The sequence below is a fragment of the Dufourea novaeangliae genome, unplaced genomic scaffold (assembly GCF_001272555.1).
Source record: "Dufourea novaeangliae isolate 0120121106 unplaced genomic scaffold, ASM127255v1 scaffold49, whole genome shotgun sequence".
Classification (NCBI taxonomy): domain Eukaryota; kingdom Metazoa; phylum Arthropoda; class Insecta; order Hymenoptera; family Halictidae; genus Dufourea; species Dufourea novaeangliae.
The window spans coordinates 871,907-891,867 of NW_015373928.1; the positions used below are offsets into that span (position 1 = coordinate 871,907).

Sequence of the window (19,961 nt, forward strand, 5' to 3'; positions counted from 1 at the left end):
CTTTTGTGATCGGCCGTTCGTTAGGAAAATATGATACCTACCCGCGCCACGGTTCGTGAGGCGGGAGAAAAGAAATCCGTGGAACAAGTGTTCGAGAGGAAATAATCGGAGTTATTAATGGATCCGTGCGCGGCGATTAATTATCGTCTGGGCGCCCGTAACAAGCGGTAATAACGATTTTATTAGCCGTTCCTTTGAAATCTTTATCGACGTCGTGGCAGATCGAAGCAGCTGTCGAAGGGAAATGAAACCGGTAGGGTATCCGCGGTCGTCAGGTAGTTGGAGCACTTTTAATTCTCTATAATACCTAACAGAAGTATCTTCGTTATACACAACATGTGTAGAAGATTCTTTTTCTACCCATAAAACGTGCTAGAGAAGTACGATCGGTTCAACTTGGAAGACCCTGTATATTCCAAGATATACTCGAAAAACCATGTCCATACGTCATTGTCCTCTTATTCAACGATCCAACTAAAACATCACCAACTCATTCCGCGTCGAGCCAACAAGAACAGGTCCACTATTTCTACAGAAGCCAATGGCCCGAAGAAGCTGGAAGTTTCAGACATTCCCGTTCGCCAGGAAAAACTATAAAGAACTGCCCGAGGGAAGAGACAAGGGTTGCGACACGGTCGAAAGGGAGATACCTACCACCTTCGTAGACCAAGCAAGAATGTGTTTTTTTGTCGACGTCGTTAAAGGAGGGCAAGAAGCCTGTTCCATCCCAGTTCTCTCTCTTTCTCCTTTCTTTCGTCGAGGCAGCGCGCATTCGAGAAAGCCCACCCCTCTGCGTCGTTCTTTTCGATCGCTCTTCCCTTTCTTCCCTTTCATCGGTCACAGCAGCGGCCGCGCGCGGTACCCGATTGCCTTCGCCCGTCGCCACGGAACCAGCGAGCGTGTTACCCACCCGCGAACCAAGGGGCTGTTACACTTTGCGGACGAGGAACGTGTTTGTCAATAGCCTGTTAATGCGCTAAGCCATTAATCATTGCGAGCGCTCGCTCCTGTCACCGCTAACCTTAACCATCCCCCCTCGTTCTCCTTACCGAGCTACCGTCGTCCTGGGGGAAGGAAGGAGCACGAGGGGGATGATGGTGTCCTACAGCCCCCGGCGACACCCTATCCCGCTTTCGACGAACCGAACATCGACCACCTCTCGACGCGTTCTTTCTTCGCCCGATATACACCCTACTTTCCGTTCACGAGACGAGCGACGACAGCCGATCCAGACCGCGACCGACGCCCTTTGAAATAGAGACCCGGGGGCCTAGGATTAAACGGGTCGTGCCGCGGCCACGCGATCCGGCAATCAATTATCAGCTGGGCCCGGGTGGGACGATGTTTTAAGGGAAATGTCACACCTTCAACACCGCTCTCAATGCATATTCATACTGTTCGTGGGCTTATGCGATTTTAGACTCTTTATCCTTGTGTCAGAAGCTCGTTCAACTTACTGTTACGAGGCAATTATAGGGATGTCGTGACGATGTAAGACACTCTTACGAGGGAAGGACCCCAACTGTGTACGACTTCGATTTTAACGGGGTTTTGTAAGATGATGGTTACTAATGATATATGTGAAGTTAATGTTATGTTGCGTTGACAAAGTAAAATAAAAATGTTTCGGTGAACGGTAATCGAACCTCCGATTTATATTCATAGTACATCTTGAAGGTACGTAATTTTGATTGTTAATATTTTACATATACATCGTTAGGAACCGTATACTATCATCTTGCAAAACCCCTTTAAAATCGAAGTCTGACAATTGGGGTCCGTCTGAACAAGTTCTTAATGAAAATAATATTAAATAATATTACGTGTCAAACTGAGACGATTGTTAGGTTGAACAACATGTAAAATGATTCATTGCTCACTTCATATAATAATAATTAATTTTTTCTGTGCAGCTCTTAATCTCTAATGCCATTGTCGACTACTGAAAAGTTTGTCACACCGGCCCTTGTTCCACGGAGAACACTTTTCGAAAAATTTGTATATACGCCCTTCTTCTAGACACCCATTGAAAAAATTGTTTCCCATACATTGCCAGAATACTGTGCTTTTAAGAAACCCTTAAACTCTCCACAAGCTTTCTTAATTATACTCATCAGGGAACCAATAATAAACGGATGATAGGACATTCTCGGAGAGTCTCGAAACAATACCGTACAATTGACTCGTCCGTCCGATTGTCTCAATCCATGGCAGGATATCAAACGTAGCGCTCGCCTTAGCGCACGGGCGCATAATAATATCTTTCAGGCACGGGTGCGGAAATTCGCTCTCTGAAATAACCGCGCGTTTGCGGGCGGCATGCGCCGCCGCGCCTCGGTCGTCGTCGAGCCTCCGTGGAGATGATGATCGGGCCCTCGTCTATGACGGGAAAGTGGAAGGAGGATCGAGCTATAGGAGGACGCGCAGGAGGGAACAGAACCGCGAAACGAGAGAACGAGAGGAAGATTCCGCCTATTTATAGCGTTCTATTCGTTTCGGGTGGCTTTCGGTGGTGGCTGCCTGGGTTCTGGCATGATGGAAGGCATTATTATGGTAAACCAACGCGGACGGCGCTTCGTTTATTATCTTCGAGTTTATTGTGCTTCCGTGGCCGATTAACTCGTCTAGTCTCGAGATCAGAACCGCTCCGTGAGCTTTGCGTACACCAGTGATGGGCAACCGAGCCCGCTCGGGCATGTTGCCCGCACGAGCAAGTGGCGGGCAGCCGCGGGCTCCTGTGAAGACGACGCGAGGCAGGAAACGTAACGACATATTTGCGTATTGGGATTCCTTGACCCTTCTCGCACATTTTAATCTAAACTAACACATTTTAATCTATTATTCAAAACAGATAGAAGCAACCTGATCTTGTGTCGACCACGCGAAAATGGTGCCTTTATATTAAGTAGTATTATGTATAAGTAGTATTTAAAGCAGTTGTTATTAAATTTATACAAATACCATTATAAATTGTAATAAGAAATAATAAGTAATAACAAAGTAATTCATTCTAAAACTTTTAAGTTTTGGAAGAAGTTCTGGAATTAGTTCCAATTTCCGCCACCAACTGGTGGGGGCGCCACAAACGTGCAGGTTTTTCCGCCATTTTGGATTCAGAAAAGTGCCGGAAAAATTTGGGAATTTATGGGACATTTAGTGGCGCTCCTACCACTTTGGTGGCGAAAATTGGAACTAATTTCAGAACTTAAAAACGTGCGGGTTTTTCCGCTATCTTGGATTCAGAATTTGATAAATTAAATTGATTTTTATATGGAAAGATGCACTGCAAAAGAACTGCAAAATTGAAAATAATCATTTTCTGATTTTGGGACAAAGTTATTCCTACTTACGGTACTTTATATGACTTTCGAGATGAAAAGTCGTCGACGACACAGATAACTCAGTGATAAGAGTACATAGTCACCTAAATAGTGAAAGACTCGAGTTCGATTCCCTCGCTGTCCAATTAGCGGATTCTTTTTCCGCTACAATTGTCAAGAAAACCATATCATATTGTTGTGTTTCATTCACCAGAATTCAAACCACGTGTATACATAGTTTCTAAGCGCGTAACACAGATCGAACATCAAAGTCCAGCTCACCCCCGAGTGAACCACGAAGGGAACACAAAGGGGGTGATTCACAGCGATTCAGTTGTCCGATCGCACGCTGGATGCGTGGTGAGGGAAATGTGGAGGGAGTGGGGGTGGCATCGTAGGATAGCCGATATACGAGCGTAAGTGCCGCGAGTACAAACTGAAAGCGTCGGGTGTACCGCACACAAACTGCTTATTGTTTTTCAGCGTCCGCTAGGCGTAACGGCGTGGCAAAGAAGAACGCGAAGCGAGGGCGAGCGTGGACGATAATAATAGCCGGTGTACGCTCGCTGGCTCGCGGGTCTCCTCTTCTAGCGGCCCGCTGTACTCGCGCGGCGCCGTTTTCTCGCTTCGCCTTTATGAAATATCCAACGCCATTCTTTCCAGCCTGACTCACCGGTCGACAGAGAAAGACAGTGTGCACGGGCAAGGGAAAGAAGCTTCATTCATGAACGCAGCAAGCGCGGAGAGAGAACAGTGATCCGCAGTGTATGCGGCCACGACGCTTTAATTGCGCGTGCACACGCGCGCACGCGTGTCGGTAACGGATACACCGTTTTTATCGTGGCAACGAACCGATCCTCTCTGTCTCTGCCCCCCTCGTACCCCCCTTTCGGTCTACTCGACCTGTCTCTATTCCGTTGGAGCCTCGTGTACCATTATCGCCGTAGCGCTCGAGCGCCACAACCCAGAGATAAGTGTGTGTAGGTACATACACAGTGTGTATTACACACAAGGTTACCAGTAGGCCCCCAGGGGGACGATCGAGATAGCCTGCCCGCGGATTCCTCCGGCATTCCCGGCCACATTCGCACGCCCGTGCCCTCCCTATCATAATTTCGTATCTGCCCCGCGGGCCGACAACTCATTGTCTAGACTGGTACGCGAACAATTAGCCGGTTACTGCGCGAGAAAGCATCGCGAGTCGAACTATGGAACCAAAGACGACGACGACGATAGCCATGGAGCTTCAGCATCGAACATAGACGGTGGAGAACGGATACGGAACAAAGGATCCCCTCTTCATCGTTCGATCTGATTTTCTTGTTGTGTTGTACCCGTGATGCTGCGTGGCGCTCTCTGGTTAACTTCTTCTCTGTCGCGATTAAACGAGCTATTGAATCCAGAGAGAGAATGCTACCTTGCTTGAAGCAATGATCGATGATCCTTTTGTCGAGCTGCTCCAACGGGAGAATTTAAATGAGGACTGAGGTGAAAAGATGCTTGTGGTTTTCCCCGACGATGCTTCCTGCGTTACGTTTCCGGCGATTGAAACGGGGTTAATGGGTACTTTGTGGAGTATTATTGTTCGGGATGAAACGGGTTCAAGTGGGATGATATGGGTACGCGGGAATGGTAACGGTGAAGGGGTTTCCCGCGGTTTTTAGACAGAAAATGGTGAGACGATATGAATCTGAATTACGTTGTTGGATTATTACGAAATAATAGCTGGGCGAAAGAAACATCGTTTGATCTGATGGACAGGGTACTATTCTTCAGGTCCTTTACCCCAGCGGGTGATAATTGCTTTAGATCGTCGAACGACGCCCTAACCCGTTGACTGCCACAGTGAAAAATACCGTACGTAGTCAGACACACTTTATTTCGATTTTCAAGTCATAAGTCGCCGAAAATGTATGCGTTTAGTTAATAATAGCTGTGGGTCTAGTCTCAAATTATACTAAAATATGAACATTACTGAAAAATTATCTAACGGTATTTAAATAATCCAGCCTCTTTTCAATGTAGGTACATGTAACCCATATTTCAACAAAGTAGCGGTCAAACTGTTAAAAGCACTACGAACTTTCCGAACAACCCAATTATTTAACACAGTAATTCATCTTCTTACAGCTATAAACTTCAATTACTTCGTTCCGTTAAGCAATTTCATTTTCAAACACGAATAATCGTTAAGTGTCCGCGGTGTGGACATTTCCCAATACCAGGCATCTTTCGAACCACGTCCATGTTTACGCATAATATCGTCGACGGAAAACAACATCAGACCGGTCGTTTTATACTCCGATTAATCTGCCCCGCTCCAGATTCCACCGAGTCCAGTGTGCGGCCGGAGCACCTGGCCAACAGGTATACGCTTGCGAAACGCTTGTCAATCACGGGGCCCCGTTGCGTCCAATTAAATTCTGTGCTGCGTGCAACGCGAATATACCCCGGGATCGACGATCGATCATCGACTCCCGAGGAGATCTCTCCGAGTCGCTTGTCCACCGAGGCCAGCTTTTCGTCCCCTTTTCCACGACGCTGGACCGCGTCGCGACAATGCGGGCGGTCGTGGTCCGCCGATTCCCGTTATTCACCTCATCATAATTCACGCCCACACGTTGTGATCTGCGGCGCGAGCATGAAACCGCTTGGGAAAAACAGGCAAGAAGGTGCATATGCGTTCAGCGTTAACGCACCGCGGCGACACTCACCTATTATGGACGCGTTTCGATTTCGATCATTTCGCGCTCGGACACCTGTCGCGCGAATACGAGCACCGGCTCGATAGGCAGCACGCGTTTTCAGCTTCTATTTATATAGGCTAACGGTGTGACAACGGTGCACACGAGATCGGCGATCGTGAAAGGGCAGTTCTGCTGGTTCGAGGAAAGTTCTTTGACAGTTCGACAGTCTTTCCTCTTGTGATACAGTGGCCTGGCTACTTAATATGATCACTTGTCTATATTAAACAAAATTTAACTAACACCAGTGTTCTGAAACATGATTGTTATCCTTTAACAGATTGACTGCCACAGTGAAAATGGTCGTACGTAGTCAGACACACTTTATCTCGTTTTTTAAGTCATAAATCGTCGATATATATGTATAGTTAATAAAGGCTGTTGTTTTGGTTCTAAATTATACTGCGATCTTAATTTTACGCAAAAATTTTATAATAATATTTAGATAATCCAGCATATTTGCAATGTACGTGTCACCCATATTTGGGGGACGTGGCAGTCAAAGTGTTACTGGAGCATCGTGTCGTACGGCTAAATACGGTGAACAATTTTCTTCAAGCAAAAATATTTCATTACTAGATCGACCAAGAAATTCCCTTCCTGGTATCGGTTTGAAAAGGAAATCGAGTCGCGTGCGCCACAGACCAGCGGAGTAATTTCGGAACCGTGTGGATGGTGGTGGTGCCGCAGAAGAAAGATTACGCGTTCGCACGGTGAAACGAGTCATCCCTGTAAAAAAGTCTTTTACCCGTCACGGCACGGTAGGTGGAGACAACTACGATGAAACGATGGGGAGACCAAAGAAAAGCGTCCGACAAAGGTTACTATTTATAATCAGCGGGATGCACATCACCGGATGGGCCGGGCGAGAAGAGGAACAGGCAGAAGAAGACGACCACGACCACGACGCCGACGACGAAGAAGAGGGAGAGCCAAGGTGAAAAAGAAAGAATCAGAAACGATCCAGAGAAAGAGAAAGATGAAGGGAGGTGGACGGTCACGCGCGGGGACTGCGATATATTAATAATGGGAGCAACAAAGCGGGAAGGAAGAAGAATAAGGGACAGGAGAAGCAAACAAAAAAAAAACTACAGAAGGAAGATGCTATAGAGGGGGCGAACACTGTTGCCGTGTCCTTTTCTTTCCCTTACCATCTCTCTCTCGGTTCCTGTTCTAAATTCGTCGCAGGCCTCGTTGCAACCGTTTGGCTTAAAGCTAACGGTCCGTCCGGTCTTTCCCTTTTCTTCTCCTCTCCTATCTCTCCTCTCTCAATCTTTCTTTCACTCTCGATTCTCCAAAGCTGACCGTCTCTGTCCTTCTCTGTGTCGTCGCGACTCGCGAGAGCCGGCGACTCTCATTCATGAGACGTGACGGAGGACGCTAGAGCAGAGAGAATCCGGCGAAAGGACAGGAGCTGTGCGGCTCGAGAAGAACAAGACAGAGATGCTAACCGGTAGAGAGAGGGGAAAGAATGAGCGAAAGAGAGCGCCGGAAACGCTCGCGAGCCAATGTTCATTCACAAGCGGCCACGACCGCCTGGTCCCGTCTTCTTGGTCCTCTTCTTCTTCTTCTTCTTCTTCTTCTTCTTCTTCTGCCTTCGTCATCGTTTTCCCTCTTCGTCCAACGACCAACTCGCCTTCATCGTCGTTGTCGTGCTCGTCGTCGACGTCCGGAGCAAAACGTACCGACGCCACCGCCGCCGCCGACGCTCTCGGTCGTCGTGGTCGTCTTCGTCTTCGTCGTCGTACATAAATCTCCTCCTCTCCCTCTTTCGCCTGCTTGGTTCCCCTCCCACTTCTGCACCCACTATAGAACCCCACGGGTTACCAGACACGGGGCCGAAGGATGCACGAGCAATACGCGGCGACCGCGTACAACACTCATTGTTCTTGTCTGCTCCCGCGCCCGGACCGGAATAGAATGGTATCCCGTGTGTGCGGGGTTAATACCGTGGGGGCCGCGAAAACAGCATAACGATGGCCCCATCTTGTTCCATCTCTCGCGTCTCCGACCAAACGGGGATCGTCTCGTGTACCCGTGGTGAAGTATAAAAATTCCCGTGGTCCACGACGCCCGCAGTCTAAACAGCGAAAAACGAGCAAACCGGCTTTTATTCCGTCACCCCAAGGGGAGGAGGGGGAAATATAGACCGCGCGTTTCCGCTTCTACGCTCGGCTCACCATTCACCCGGACTCGCTACTCCAATGCGACGAGTTGACTGTACCCATCTGGCGATTATTAATGCTGTTTGGTACGATCAGAGAATATTGTGTGTCTTGTTGAATTGTGGAATCAGTTGAGCTGAGGTACAACTGATGTTCTTCTGACGTCTGATCGTACCGTTTCTGTTTATTATGAACGATGATGTTTCGTGTAGCAAATGGAAAGCATCTTAATGACGAATTTTCGTGTAAACGTAGTTGAAACGCTTCTTTTTGAATTATGGACATTGTACTTTGAGTATGTTTAACCGTTTACAACGATCTTCCATTTGACGGATTCGAGAGCTGGAATACGTGGATACATAGACTGAAAAAAAGTATAAAGGGAGGTCAGTAAACATTCGCAATGACCATTCAGTGTTTCTTCGTTCTAGAAGTCACGGCAAGAATGTTCTTTATCCCTCGCACGCCTAATTACAGGTTTGCTTATCATAACATCAGACGTGTTCCAGCGAGACAAAGCTCGTATTCTTTGTCGCTATGGGATTATGCGCTTATTCTATTCGTATCCAAGGACAACGAGCGACTTTTACTTCGCGCTACGCGTTAGAAATACTTTGTCCAACAGTCATCGGCGAAACTCTGGTTTTCGTGATTTTGCAAGAGCACGATTACGCGATCACTGGGACGTCGGGGAAACCGTGGAAAACCGAGGGTATTGGTGATCGTAAAACAGTTGTCGGTGCAATTAAGCGGGTGCATGGTAAAACCGTATGATATTGTCGGTTCGAAATTGCCGCACGGGAATAGCGCGTTAAGTATCTACTGACTTAGTAAGTGGAACAGGAAACGCTTTGATTCTTCTACCATCGTATCGCGGAAAACAATTCACGGAGGTATTCTATACAGTTTCCCCCCTGTAAATTTGCAGATAATTATCCACCAGGACGAATTAAGCGCGTACTCCTGTTGCGAATCGGATCGAACGGTCGGTGAGCAATCTCAGCGCGCGCACACACACACCGCCAGTAAACGCTCGCGATTTCACACTTGCATATTCAGAGGCGCGTGAAACAACGCTTACACGGCGCCTTCAAATATTACAGATTATAATCAGGCACGCTAATTAAACCGTGAATTTCTGCGCCTCCCGACACGGAAAGCTGCCCGCGGTTCCACTAGTAGTAGAAAAATACCGTATGTAATCAGACACGCCGGACCACGTACGGGTCTCTTTCAACTCTCGCCACAAAAGTGGCGCTTCGCAATATGTACCAACTCAAGGATACAAACAATCTCGCAATTACTGATCATTATTATGATAAAAATTTGCGATTATTTATGTATATAATAATAATAGTTGTTTTCCTAACTGAATAAATTCATGGTTATTTGGTAATAGGGAACTAAATGATTCATTTGCATTGTATTGCGGCCACTTTAATTAATAAACTATTTAACTTCTCGTGAATCCTCTGGGTTTTTTATGGGACAAGCGAAATTTCGCACTAAAATATCTCCGAAACGAAGGGATTGTCATTACGATGACCTTTTGACATTCAACTTCGAAAACTATTGGATCGTGTAGTAGAGACCCTAGAGAGTATCCTTGAATTTTTCCAGATTTTTTGGAAACCTACAAGACAAATAAATACGTCTAGACATAAAAAAACCTAGGGTCTGTACGGAAACAATACAAGTAACATGGGGTCACGGAGAGTCAAAACCAACATTCTAGAATCATTAATTTCAAGGAAACAGTTCATAAAAATCGAATAGAATAGAAACTAAAATGCTCGACCATCCACATTCGTCGTGGAAAATGATTTCCATTGTCCCGAAGAAATCGAGGCCGCCGATTACCGGTCACAGAAACCGCGTACAACTTTCGAATGATTCCCCGTGAAGCATCTGGAGGGGCGGGGGGTGGATCGTGTATTTTGGATAGAGGCGTGCGGCGCGGTCGGCCAAGGAAAAACGAAAAAGCGCATCGCTGCGTTTTGTGGCCGACGATAAAAAGGAGCATCCGCGAAGTGGACGAGGCTCGGTGTGGTCTGTTTAGCGCGCCGGTGGGGATGGTAAGGGGCGCAAGTCAAGGGTGCATTGGTGCGGAGGACGAGCAACGGCAGCCAAGAGAAGAGAGGGGCGAGGGGGAGGAAGGGGAATGGGTTTTGCGGAGGACATGAAAGGGATGCGCGCCGACGCCATTCTCGTCCATTCCTCTCGCCGCCCGCGGTAGGAACAGCGAGGGTGGCAGGGGGTGCATGCCCGGGTACATATAAACCGTACATACGTACTCTATGTACCTGTGCGTGGGCGATGGAGACGAGACAGGATATTCTATCTGACGGCTGCGGCGAAGGCAAATGCAACGGGGGATCGAACGCGACGTTGAAACTGACGATGTGCGGCTTGGAACGGTGGGTAACCTTGCTGGCACGTTCATCCCACCACCCTCCAGATCCTTCGGTGCATCGTTATCCTCCCGCGATCGCATTATTTATTTTGTAATACAAAATCATTTCGTGAATCTCTTCGGACACGTTCGACTATTCTTGCATAGACGAACGAAGGAAAAGTATGAAAATTCGAGTGGATGAAATGATTTTGGATCTAGGTTTTACCTTTCTACAATCGCTTGTTTCTAATTGAAATTAAATGATCAACAAATATCTTGGACGAGTTGATGCTAGCACTTCTTGCGCTTTTGTGGTGAGGTCTACACCTTTTATCTTTGACATTAAGAAATAATATTTCGCCCGTTTATTCTATACTACCTATAGATGTGTACAATTTATAAATGAGTTCACCCCTGTAAAAAAAAAATTAACCTTTTAATTTCTCACTGGCAATCATGCACTTTCCCTGTCATCTGTGATCTGATCTGTGTAACGATTGCTAAACAGTAAATACCTTTATCTTAACTGCTCAATCCCTACTTACGAGTCCTTTAAGGCATATCCGCCGTTTACCCAGTATCTAAATAATTTCTAGACTTCTTCGTTCCCGCTTATTCATATTAATCCTGCTGTTCTTCTCGCTTATTCTCCACTATCTTCGAAACGATTTGTTCTTACAAAATGGAAAATACAAAAAAGTGATAAAATATTCAAAACTACAAAACCCCATCGAACGCATCGTCATTTCGGAATCATGTAGTCCCAAGGAGACTAGAAGGGTTAAATATCCAAAATAGTTCGAAAGGGAGTAAATTATGATCCATAATATAAGAAAAATCAATAGCTCTAAATAATAATAATGAAAGATAATGTTTGTCTATGTTAGTCGCATCGCGGAGGATCGATGCGCCGCGTCGATACGGCGATGGTATCGCGCACCTGCGGAGATTTCTACCTGAGCGAGCCGCAGGAGGCGAACGACGCGGCGGCGGAGGTGGAAGAAGCGATTCTGGGATGTGGGCGGACAGCTCGGCGACAACAATAAGCATTGTGATTTGCGCGGGTGTGCCCCGTCTCTGATTGGTCCGCTTCCACCACCTCCACCGGCTCCGTCGTAGGCCCGTAGTCGGCGGCGGCCCGGGGGTTGTGCCGCGACCACCGCCTCCGACGCGAGACAATAGACAATGCGCAGCACGCCGCTACCATCGCTGGCTGCACCTGTGCGATCCGACGGGGGATTCGAGCGCGTCGAATCGGACGGCGGCGCGGCGTGCGTGATCTGTTGGGCGGATGACGGTGGGGTATATCGAATGGATTTCGATTAATTCCCCACGGCGAAGCCGCCCGCTGCAGCACAAAGCCAACCCGCGAACAAATATTTGCGCTCGAAGCAGGAAGCCTGATGTATTAAAATTGAGACACGTCGATATATCGGAACGTTTGAACAAGAAATTGTCCTGATATTACCGCGATATTACTTGATTGCCGTATAATAAATCCGTATAATAATCAATTGTGGGGTGTACCATCTTTGTGGGATATATTCTTCTGTAGCGTGTAACAAGTCGATTGACTGGGTAATTGAACTATTAATGAAGTTTCGATCGTTTCTGTTAAATTAGGAAATACCATGGTTTAGTTTTGGGTGGGGAACTATTAGGAGACAATTCTAAAGATGAGAACAACCTTGAAGCGATATTGATTTGGCCACTGTGTCCAAATATGAAAACCTACTGTCTTCACGGTCTATTTGTAGGGAGTCGAACAGACCCATCCATGAAAATTAATTTTATTCTTCTGAACACTTCAGAGGTATCACCTTCAAACACGATGCATCTACAGTAATGCCTCGATGAATGCAACGAACTTGAGTTCGCTTCGGAGCATTCGTTGAAAGGCGAAAAGGTTTTAAGCCCCGCATAAGCTTGTTCTTTGCACGAAGCCAAGCCTCGAGTTCTAGAGGGAGATCCTCTCAGTGATGGAAATAACGCCGTTGTTCGCGTCGCGTTCATCGAAGACTCACTGTATATCGTACAATAGAACTGTAAACACTGCAGTCTAAGATAGTCGAGCAATTAAATACCATCGCGAAACACAATCGCCCCGGAGCTTACATTCTGAACAGAAGCCTACACATTACCCGCGATGAGAGGACCAGGGCGGATCCAGTAGTGGCTGGCTCGTAGTTAGGTGTCCCGGCTTGTAGAGCAGCCTCCGGTAAACGGCGCGCGTTACGTCGCCGACGTTCACCGCTCTCGCGTGCCACGTGACGCCGGTAGCTGGCTCGATCGCTCTCCCGTACTCGCCCCCTCGGTTCCTCGACGCGGAAGGAGGGGAAGGTGAAAGAGAGACAACGGGTGTGTGCCACACGGTAGCGCACGCTGGCCATCCACGGCGCTACTACATACTACGCCCAGCTCGGAGATCGCTACCGCTGGCTCGTGTCCTCTGGGAGGAGGTGGGAGTCTCGGTCGAGAGAAGGACAAGGAGCCGTGGCACGACAGGTTTGGGGGTGGGGAGAAGGGTAGTGAAAAAGAGGGTGTGGGGTGCGCGCACAGGTGAACCCCGGGGATCCCTCAAGGGGGAAAGAACGCGACGACGACAACGAACGGAAGACGTTGTCGACGATGAGGCCAGAAGCCAAGGAAGAGACGCGAAAGGCGTAGACGAGGACGAGGTCGCGAACGAGGACGACGCTAGTAACGGGTCGCGGTGGCGGTGTCAGCGGTGGTGGCCCTGGTGGAGCGCGCTTGCTTGCCTCGGCGTGGGTGTCGTAGGAAGAGGGCGGTGCGTAAACCGAAAAGGGGCGTGGCAGCCGGTAGAACCCGCCGCAGTCGCGCGCGGCCGGAGTAACCGTGTTGTCGAGAGACGAAGACGGACAGCGAATGATCAATGAAGCAGACGGAGAAGGGGAAAGGAAAGGTTGAAGCGAGAGGAACACGGTTGGCGAGACTGAAACACAAACGGCGCACACGTCGGGATAGAGAATACCGTGGTGTGTGGAGGGGGGTCAAAGGACAGCGTTCGTGACGGCGGAGGGTGGGAGTGAGACAAAGCGACCGCGGGTAACAAAAGCAAAAGAGAGAGAAGGAGAGCACGAGAGCGCGGGAGAACCGAGGAGAAAAGACGCGAGCGAGAGAACAGTAGCTGAGGGGCGAGTGGGAAGGGGGGAAACGTGAGTGGTGCAGCGCGGGCGCCGAAGCGGCGCGGAGTGGAGCGGCGCGCCGCGCCGGCCGCTAGGCAGCGCCTCCGAATCTCATCCCGTTCGGTCCTCGGGGGCTTCAGTCAGTCAGCCGACGTTCCGAGACGCGGTGATTATTCCCATTGTATGCCCGCTGCCTTCGAGGGGGGGTTTTCCTTCCACCACTGACTCTCTCGCTCGCGTTTCCTCTCTCGCTCTCGCATCAACGCTTGATTCTTTCCTCGCGCGGCAAACGGCTACTCGACCTCGCTGCCTTCTAACTACCGGCTGCTCCGTATCATCGTACCGTGTCGTCGTCGTGTTATAGAGAGCAGCAATCGGAGTCGCTCTCCACGCCGTTCAGGAACCGCGAGATAGTGTTCCGCGAGACCCCTAAAAAGGATCTCTCTCACCGGGGTGAGCGCGCTGCGACGCGCGCCACCGGCGAGCTACATCGATCTTCCTGCGTTCCTGTGAGTGAGATACATAGATCAACGATATACTCGCGACGGGATCGGATCTAGGTGGTCTTCCACGGTGTCCACGATGACGTAGCCATTCAGTTTCGGTATTCTGGTGTTTTCGGCGACCACGTTAACCAACCACGGGGAATCCGAGGTTAAGCATTCGAGTGATCGCCTGAGTTCTTCTGCTGCACGAGTGCCGGAGGACCATCATCGAGAACCGTTCCGATCCCCGCGGCTGACGCTCGTCCCCGCCTGGCCTCGGATTGTTGGTTTTTTGCTCGGGTGAAGTGCCGGTTTTGTGCGGGGGTGTAATATTGTAATTTCCGTGACAAGTGACCCGTCAAGCCGCGTCAGACGGAGGTAGTCCAGGCTACCAGCGCGCGAGCAGGATGATATGAGCACGCTTGGCAGGTGAGTGAGTCGCAACGAGCACGTGACCGCGTTAGCGAGCGCAACCCCCCGGTGGAGGAGCGACGGATTGTGCTCTCGCTGCCTCTGTCGGTTCCCCTTGTCGCGTATAATAGGGAAGTCTACGAAATACATAAATCCTAATTCTCTCGTATCTCTATTGCTACCTATTGTTATGGTGCAGTCGCAGTTTAGGGGACCGGAATGTATTAGAAAAAATGAGACGTAGTTTCAGTAGCTTTGTCAATATCGATTGGTCAATGATCTACCAGTCGATCTACGTAATACTGTATTCAACGCGAAATCGACCATTCTCGAAGTAATCTTTGTCGATCGATCGAGACCACAACACATATAACGTTTTAGCGTAATCTGTACAACATAATAATGGACCCACGAGCGATAACGTCACTGACACTCATGAATAGCCGCGCAAGCATGCACGCGTGTGCGTGGCCGCCAGAGACAGCCAGCCGTGGTGTACATGCTGGGCCATGTGTTCCCCGAGAGGACGTAAAAGAGAAGGAGATTGGGAGAGAGTGACAGATCCAGAGAGTCAGAGAGAGAAAGGGTGAGGACCGTGTCGAAGGAGGGTGGCGGAGAAAGAGAGGGAGCATGCAATGCATCTGACCCAGTGACCCTCCCTGCTGTCTGTTCCCCCCTATACCTTCCCCACGGCCTTTTCCCTCTGCCTACGAGTTTCCATTTACTCCGGTCTTTCCTGTCGCGGCCTTTCCTACGCGGGCCCTCTCGAAAATCCCGGATGGATTATATTCTTTCTTCCTTCGGACCGAAACAGCGTACCAGACAACCACTTGACAGCCTGGTGCCGATCCTCTGTCGCGACCGGCGTACCGCGGGGGAGGTTACGATTCCTGGGAAAGAAAGTCGTTCTCGTCTCGGATCCGTGACTCGAGTTTCGGTTACTCGTGTCGAACAGGGAAATGCATCCTATGAGAAATTGTACGAATCGAACAGATGTTCCATTGCCGCGATTCAGAACTGTAGATTTCTCCTTGGGATATTCGATTTAGAGGGTAACAGGTGTACGTGCTTTATGTATTTTGATATGTCAACCGGTAGGGAGATTAATAGGTTTGTTATTGAATACGAGAGACGCTTTTAATCGTTGGAAAAAATTCAAGAAGTATTGAATTGAAAGTTAATAACAGTTTCGTTATTAAGCAGTCATTATGGATGAGGTTTTATTGGAAGCAATCGTCTACTGAAAGTTCTGTTGACGGTTCATTATAAGATCGTTCGAGGTTTTTTCTGTTTTGAATGAGCTAGAAGATATACGATCTGCATACTCAGTATATACTGATTATTGTGCAATCGGTAATTCTATCTTCAATTTACAATTTCTTGTATAATCCAATCCAAGAAATTTAGAGTACGTAGAGTACGCTTGAAAATGTGTCGTATAAATCTGTTTTCGTTCGACATCAAAGAGAGGAGTATCCGTTTTGCATAAACAGCTTTCACCGTGAAGGGTTGCCGAAGGGGTCGCGCTGAAGAGTCGCCAGTAGAATACATTTTTCACCGTGGCCCTAATTAAAATCAGCATAATGGTATTGTTACGGTGCAGTCACAGTTTAGGGTACCAGAACGTATTAGCAAAGGTGGGACATAGTTTTAGCAGCTTTGTCACTACCGACAGCTACTAGATGACTTCAAAGTTGTACAAATAATAGAATGACAACGCAGTAATTTCACAAATTCGTCACTACACTAGATCTAACTTCTTCAATTGAAGAAAACTATTCTAAAGTCCCTTTCGTCTGATGGAATCGCCTAATCTCTGCAAACTATTCCAAAGTTTCACATTGTCATTAGAAGAGACACCAGCTTCTCCATATCACTCGTCATTCCATCACACATCATTACATACACCCTCGAGTGTCGTAACAAATTCCATTCTAAAATGTTACCGCAGGATGTCGTATCTCCGCTACAAGATGCAATCGGCGGTATTTAAGACGGTTTGCGCCCCAAAATAAGCCCCAGCCACCGAATGATTAATGCTGCATTGTTTAATGAAACGCGTTGCAACCGGGCGCAAAGAAGACAAACGAGATGGGAATTCCAAGAATCGAGTTCCTTTCATCCATCAGACTGGGGGTAAACCGCGGCGGGCAACAATATCAGAATAGAAATTTGCCAAAGTGTGTCGTCCAACATGCGCGCCTAAGCCGGCGAGCGGGGGCAAGAAAGTTGCGAGCAGACGTGTGTACACACGTATCGGACAACAACGGACCCCGAAAATAGAGCCCTGCGGGACGAGTTTGCCCGCCGAGAGAGTGCACCAGAATTATTACTCGTGCCATTAACTCTTTGTCTTCTTCGGCCAGTCGTGTAACAATTGCCCGACCAAGCGCGCACACCGAGGTCCCCCCTTCCCCCCTGCCCCTTGACCAACAGCCGCGAACTTGGCTATTAAAAGGTTATCGAGGCTTACGCGAGAGCCGAGCAAATTAAGCGCAACCGAGTCGTGACCGAACATGTGTACCGATCGATTAGAAAACCGACAACCGCGGAGGTGAATATACCTCGTGCAACCGGAGATTAACGCCAGAAGAGATCCCCCTAACGATCTTTTTTTTTTTGTCCTTCCGTATGTATATAGTCATCGATCTTTGAATCAGATTTCTATATCCTGATTGTGCGAAACTACGTCAGGCTGGCTTACAATTACACTCGTGAATTGGTTTGCTGGTTTGAAGAAATTTGAAGATGACAGTAATATTTATCAGTATCAGATTACACCACTGCCAATACCAAATACTTAACGAAAATAATCAAGGTATCGACAGTTCGGTTTGCTCGTAAACTTCGTATAAATGTTTTATTTCTGTAATTTTATAAAGTTTTATATATACCATGCTGTAGTGTGTTTTACACAATAGATGTGAAAAGCAAGGGATGTGAAATTGATTGGTTACATCGAATCAATGAACGTCGACGCAGCCCAGCCCCGCTTTATTCTATCGATCACGTTCAAACGTCTTATTAATCAATTACAAACGTTTCCGGGCTAAGCACTCTCTCTCCGAGAATAACCCGGATTCTAGGACCACGTTCCTGAGTACACCGGTTCGCGCCAAAAATACCGGATAATCTCGAGTAGCGCAATAATTAAGAGCGAACGCACGGTTTCGCGAAGCATTGACACGAAACCGCTATGCTCCGCGAGTGCAAAGTATTGTGCGTGTGTGTGTTGCGTAATCCCGATCCGCGTGAACCGATCGTTTAAAAAACAATAGAATCTACCTGAGAATTTCTTTTATTCTACAACAAAAAATAGGTTATTTCTTTATGTTGTCATAGGGTGAGAAAAATGGAGTTAAAAATCTTTTGTTCGGAGCACATATGGAAAGCATTTAAACTTAGAACCACAGGTGACGTTTTCGTGGAATTAACACAAGTACTATATGATCTCTTATTTTGTGATTCGGTAAATAATCATACAAACTATGAGGATCTAATCTTAAATGAATAATCATAGAAAACATTAAACAATTACGGTTCATTCCACCTTATTCCAGGACTCTCATCGTAATAAATGGGAATTTTTCCCTATGTAGCTGTACTTATCCAAATTTCGTTACATATTCTTTTCACCTTACGATGCTACTCTATCAAATTATCCTTCGTTGAGTGTGGAAAATTGTATAGGAATGATTTTGACTCCTAATTAAAGCTCGTGACCTTTTTTCATTTCTTTATTTAACGGGTTTCTCTGCACCATTCTGCATCATTTAGAGTGAAAAACGTTGAATGCCGAACAGCAGACTTTGTTATCGAAACGTATCGATGTTTTCATCCATATTCATCATTCAATTCTACCTTTATATTTCTACGATCTCGGGGTCGCAATAAATCCTCGCGATGTATGGATTATCAGCCGCCAGTCTGCGCGTGGAATTACATACATATATCCCCTGATCAATAACCAGACGCAAAATACCCGCTCGTTCGATTATGTACAATAAATAATATACCACCATATAATATCGTAGTGATGGTATTTAGCGATAGTCTCGAATGTGTTTCAAAATAATATTACGATGCGATGTGGATCGTAAGAGGCCACGAATTAATAATTCACCCTTACCTTTTAGTGAAACGGCAGTATAGTTTACATCTAATACAGCTCTCTATATTTCAATTTTTAATCAAACTGATATAGTTTATTAAATAATGATATTGAACAATATTAACTCCTTACAAATATTGGGTTTCCATACAAGTAAATATTGAATTCTGTCATTAAAATAGTGAATTATGTATTGGCACATCTACTAACGATATCACTAGACATGAATTGCTGGAATTTTAGGTCGATCTAATAGTTGTTTTCGCTGAATACAATTCTAGAAACAATAGATCGACGACGAATAAATTCATTTATTGTTCCCATAGAATTTCGGGAGTGCACGGAACTGGTACAGGAAGCGAACATCGTGCGACAGTAGCATCTCGAGTGAGATCCGTGGACAGCTCTATAATTACTTCTGACATCTCGGGTACGGGTGAATTCGGGAACCTGTGCATAAACCAGACAATGTAGGATCAGCCTGTCTACATTTATTGCGTCAGTAATCGCGGTCGATCGATATCCCATGTGACAAAGCGAGACGAGCCCGAAACGTTGAAACTCTCGAACTGGCTGACACGTTTGCCACGAATGGGGAAAATAAAAAGAAATCACAGGCCAGAATGGCCTGTGGACCAGTCGTATCGATGAAAAAGATCGTGTACGAGCCGGCTGTTGCGCAACCGCGTGAACAATAATGTATAAACATCGCCGATAATGTATCGTCTCCATGGTCGCTCGATTCGGTGGCTGGAACGCGAGATAAAAAGTCATTCTTTCGGTCGAGAAATCGGACGAAAACACACACACACACACACACGTTATTCGGTCAAGAACTCGATATAATCGTCTGAATTTGGGCGCGATTATTACGGCCCTCGCCTTTGGATTTTTATCGTAACCGGTTGATAACGGGGTGGCTTTGAGTTATTTTAAGTTAAATCGAGCACGAATTCAAACGCCGAGAGTAAAAGGCTCTTCGTTGAGTCGGCGACGTTGGGATCTAGAGGCATATCCTTCGCGGTGCTACACGTGTATTTCACTTTGGTCGACTCGGTATGTAACATTGTATCGGTAGATAAAAAAGATTTGGCAAAAAGGCTGTTCAATAGACAGCCTAGTCAGGTTTTATCAATGTGAACGTTATAAGAATATTAAAATGTATCGAGTTATAAAAAAAACGC

The 19,961-nt window shown here is 47.1% G+C and overlaps 1 protein-coding gene across 3 annotated transcripts in view; it reads left to right on the top strand.

Annotated features, from left to right (window-relative positions):
* Window positions 1-19,961, top strand: part of LOC107195105 (transcription factor SOX-5) — a 184,079-nt gene that overhangs the window by 105,314 nt on the left and 58,804 nt on the right. Inside the window, exon 1 of one of the 3 annotated variants that reach the window (XM_015584884.1) lies at window positions 14,629-14,684. The exons of the other annotated variants lie outside the window; for them this stretch is intronic. Within the exon in view, the coding sequence (XP_015440370.1) occupies window positions 14,668-14,684 (17 nt within the window). The 5' untranslated portion in view covers window positions 14,629-14,667. Of the gene's footprint in view, window positions 1-14,628; window positions 14,685-19,961 lie in introns of those variants that run through there. 3 annotated transcript variants of the gene reach the window in all.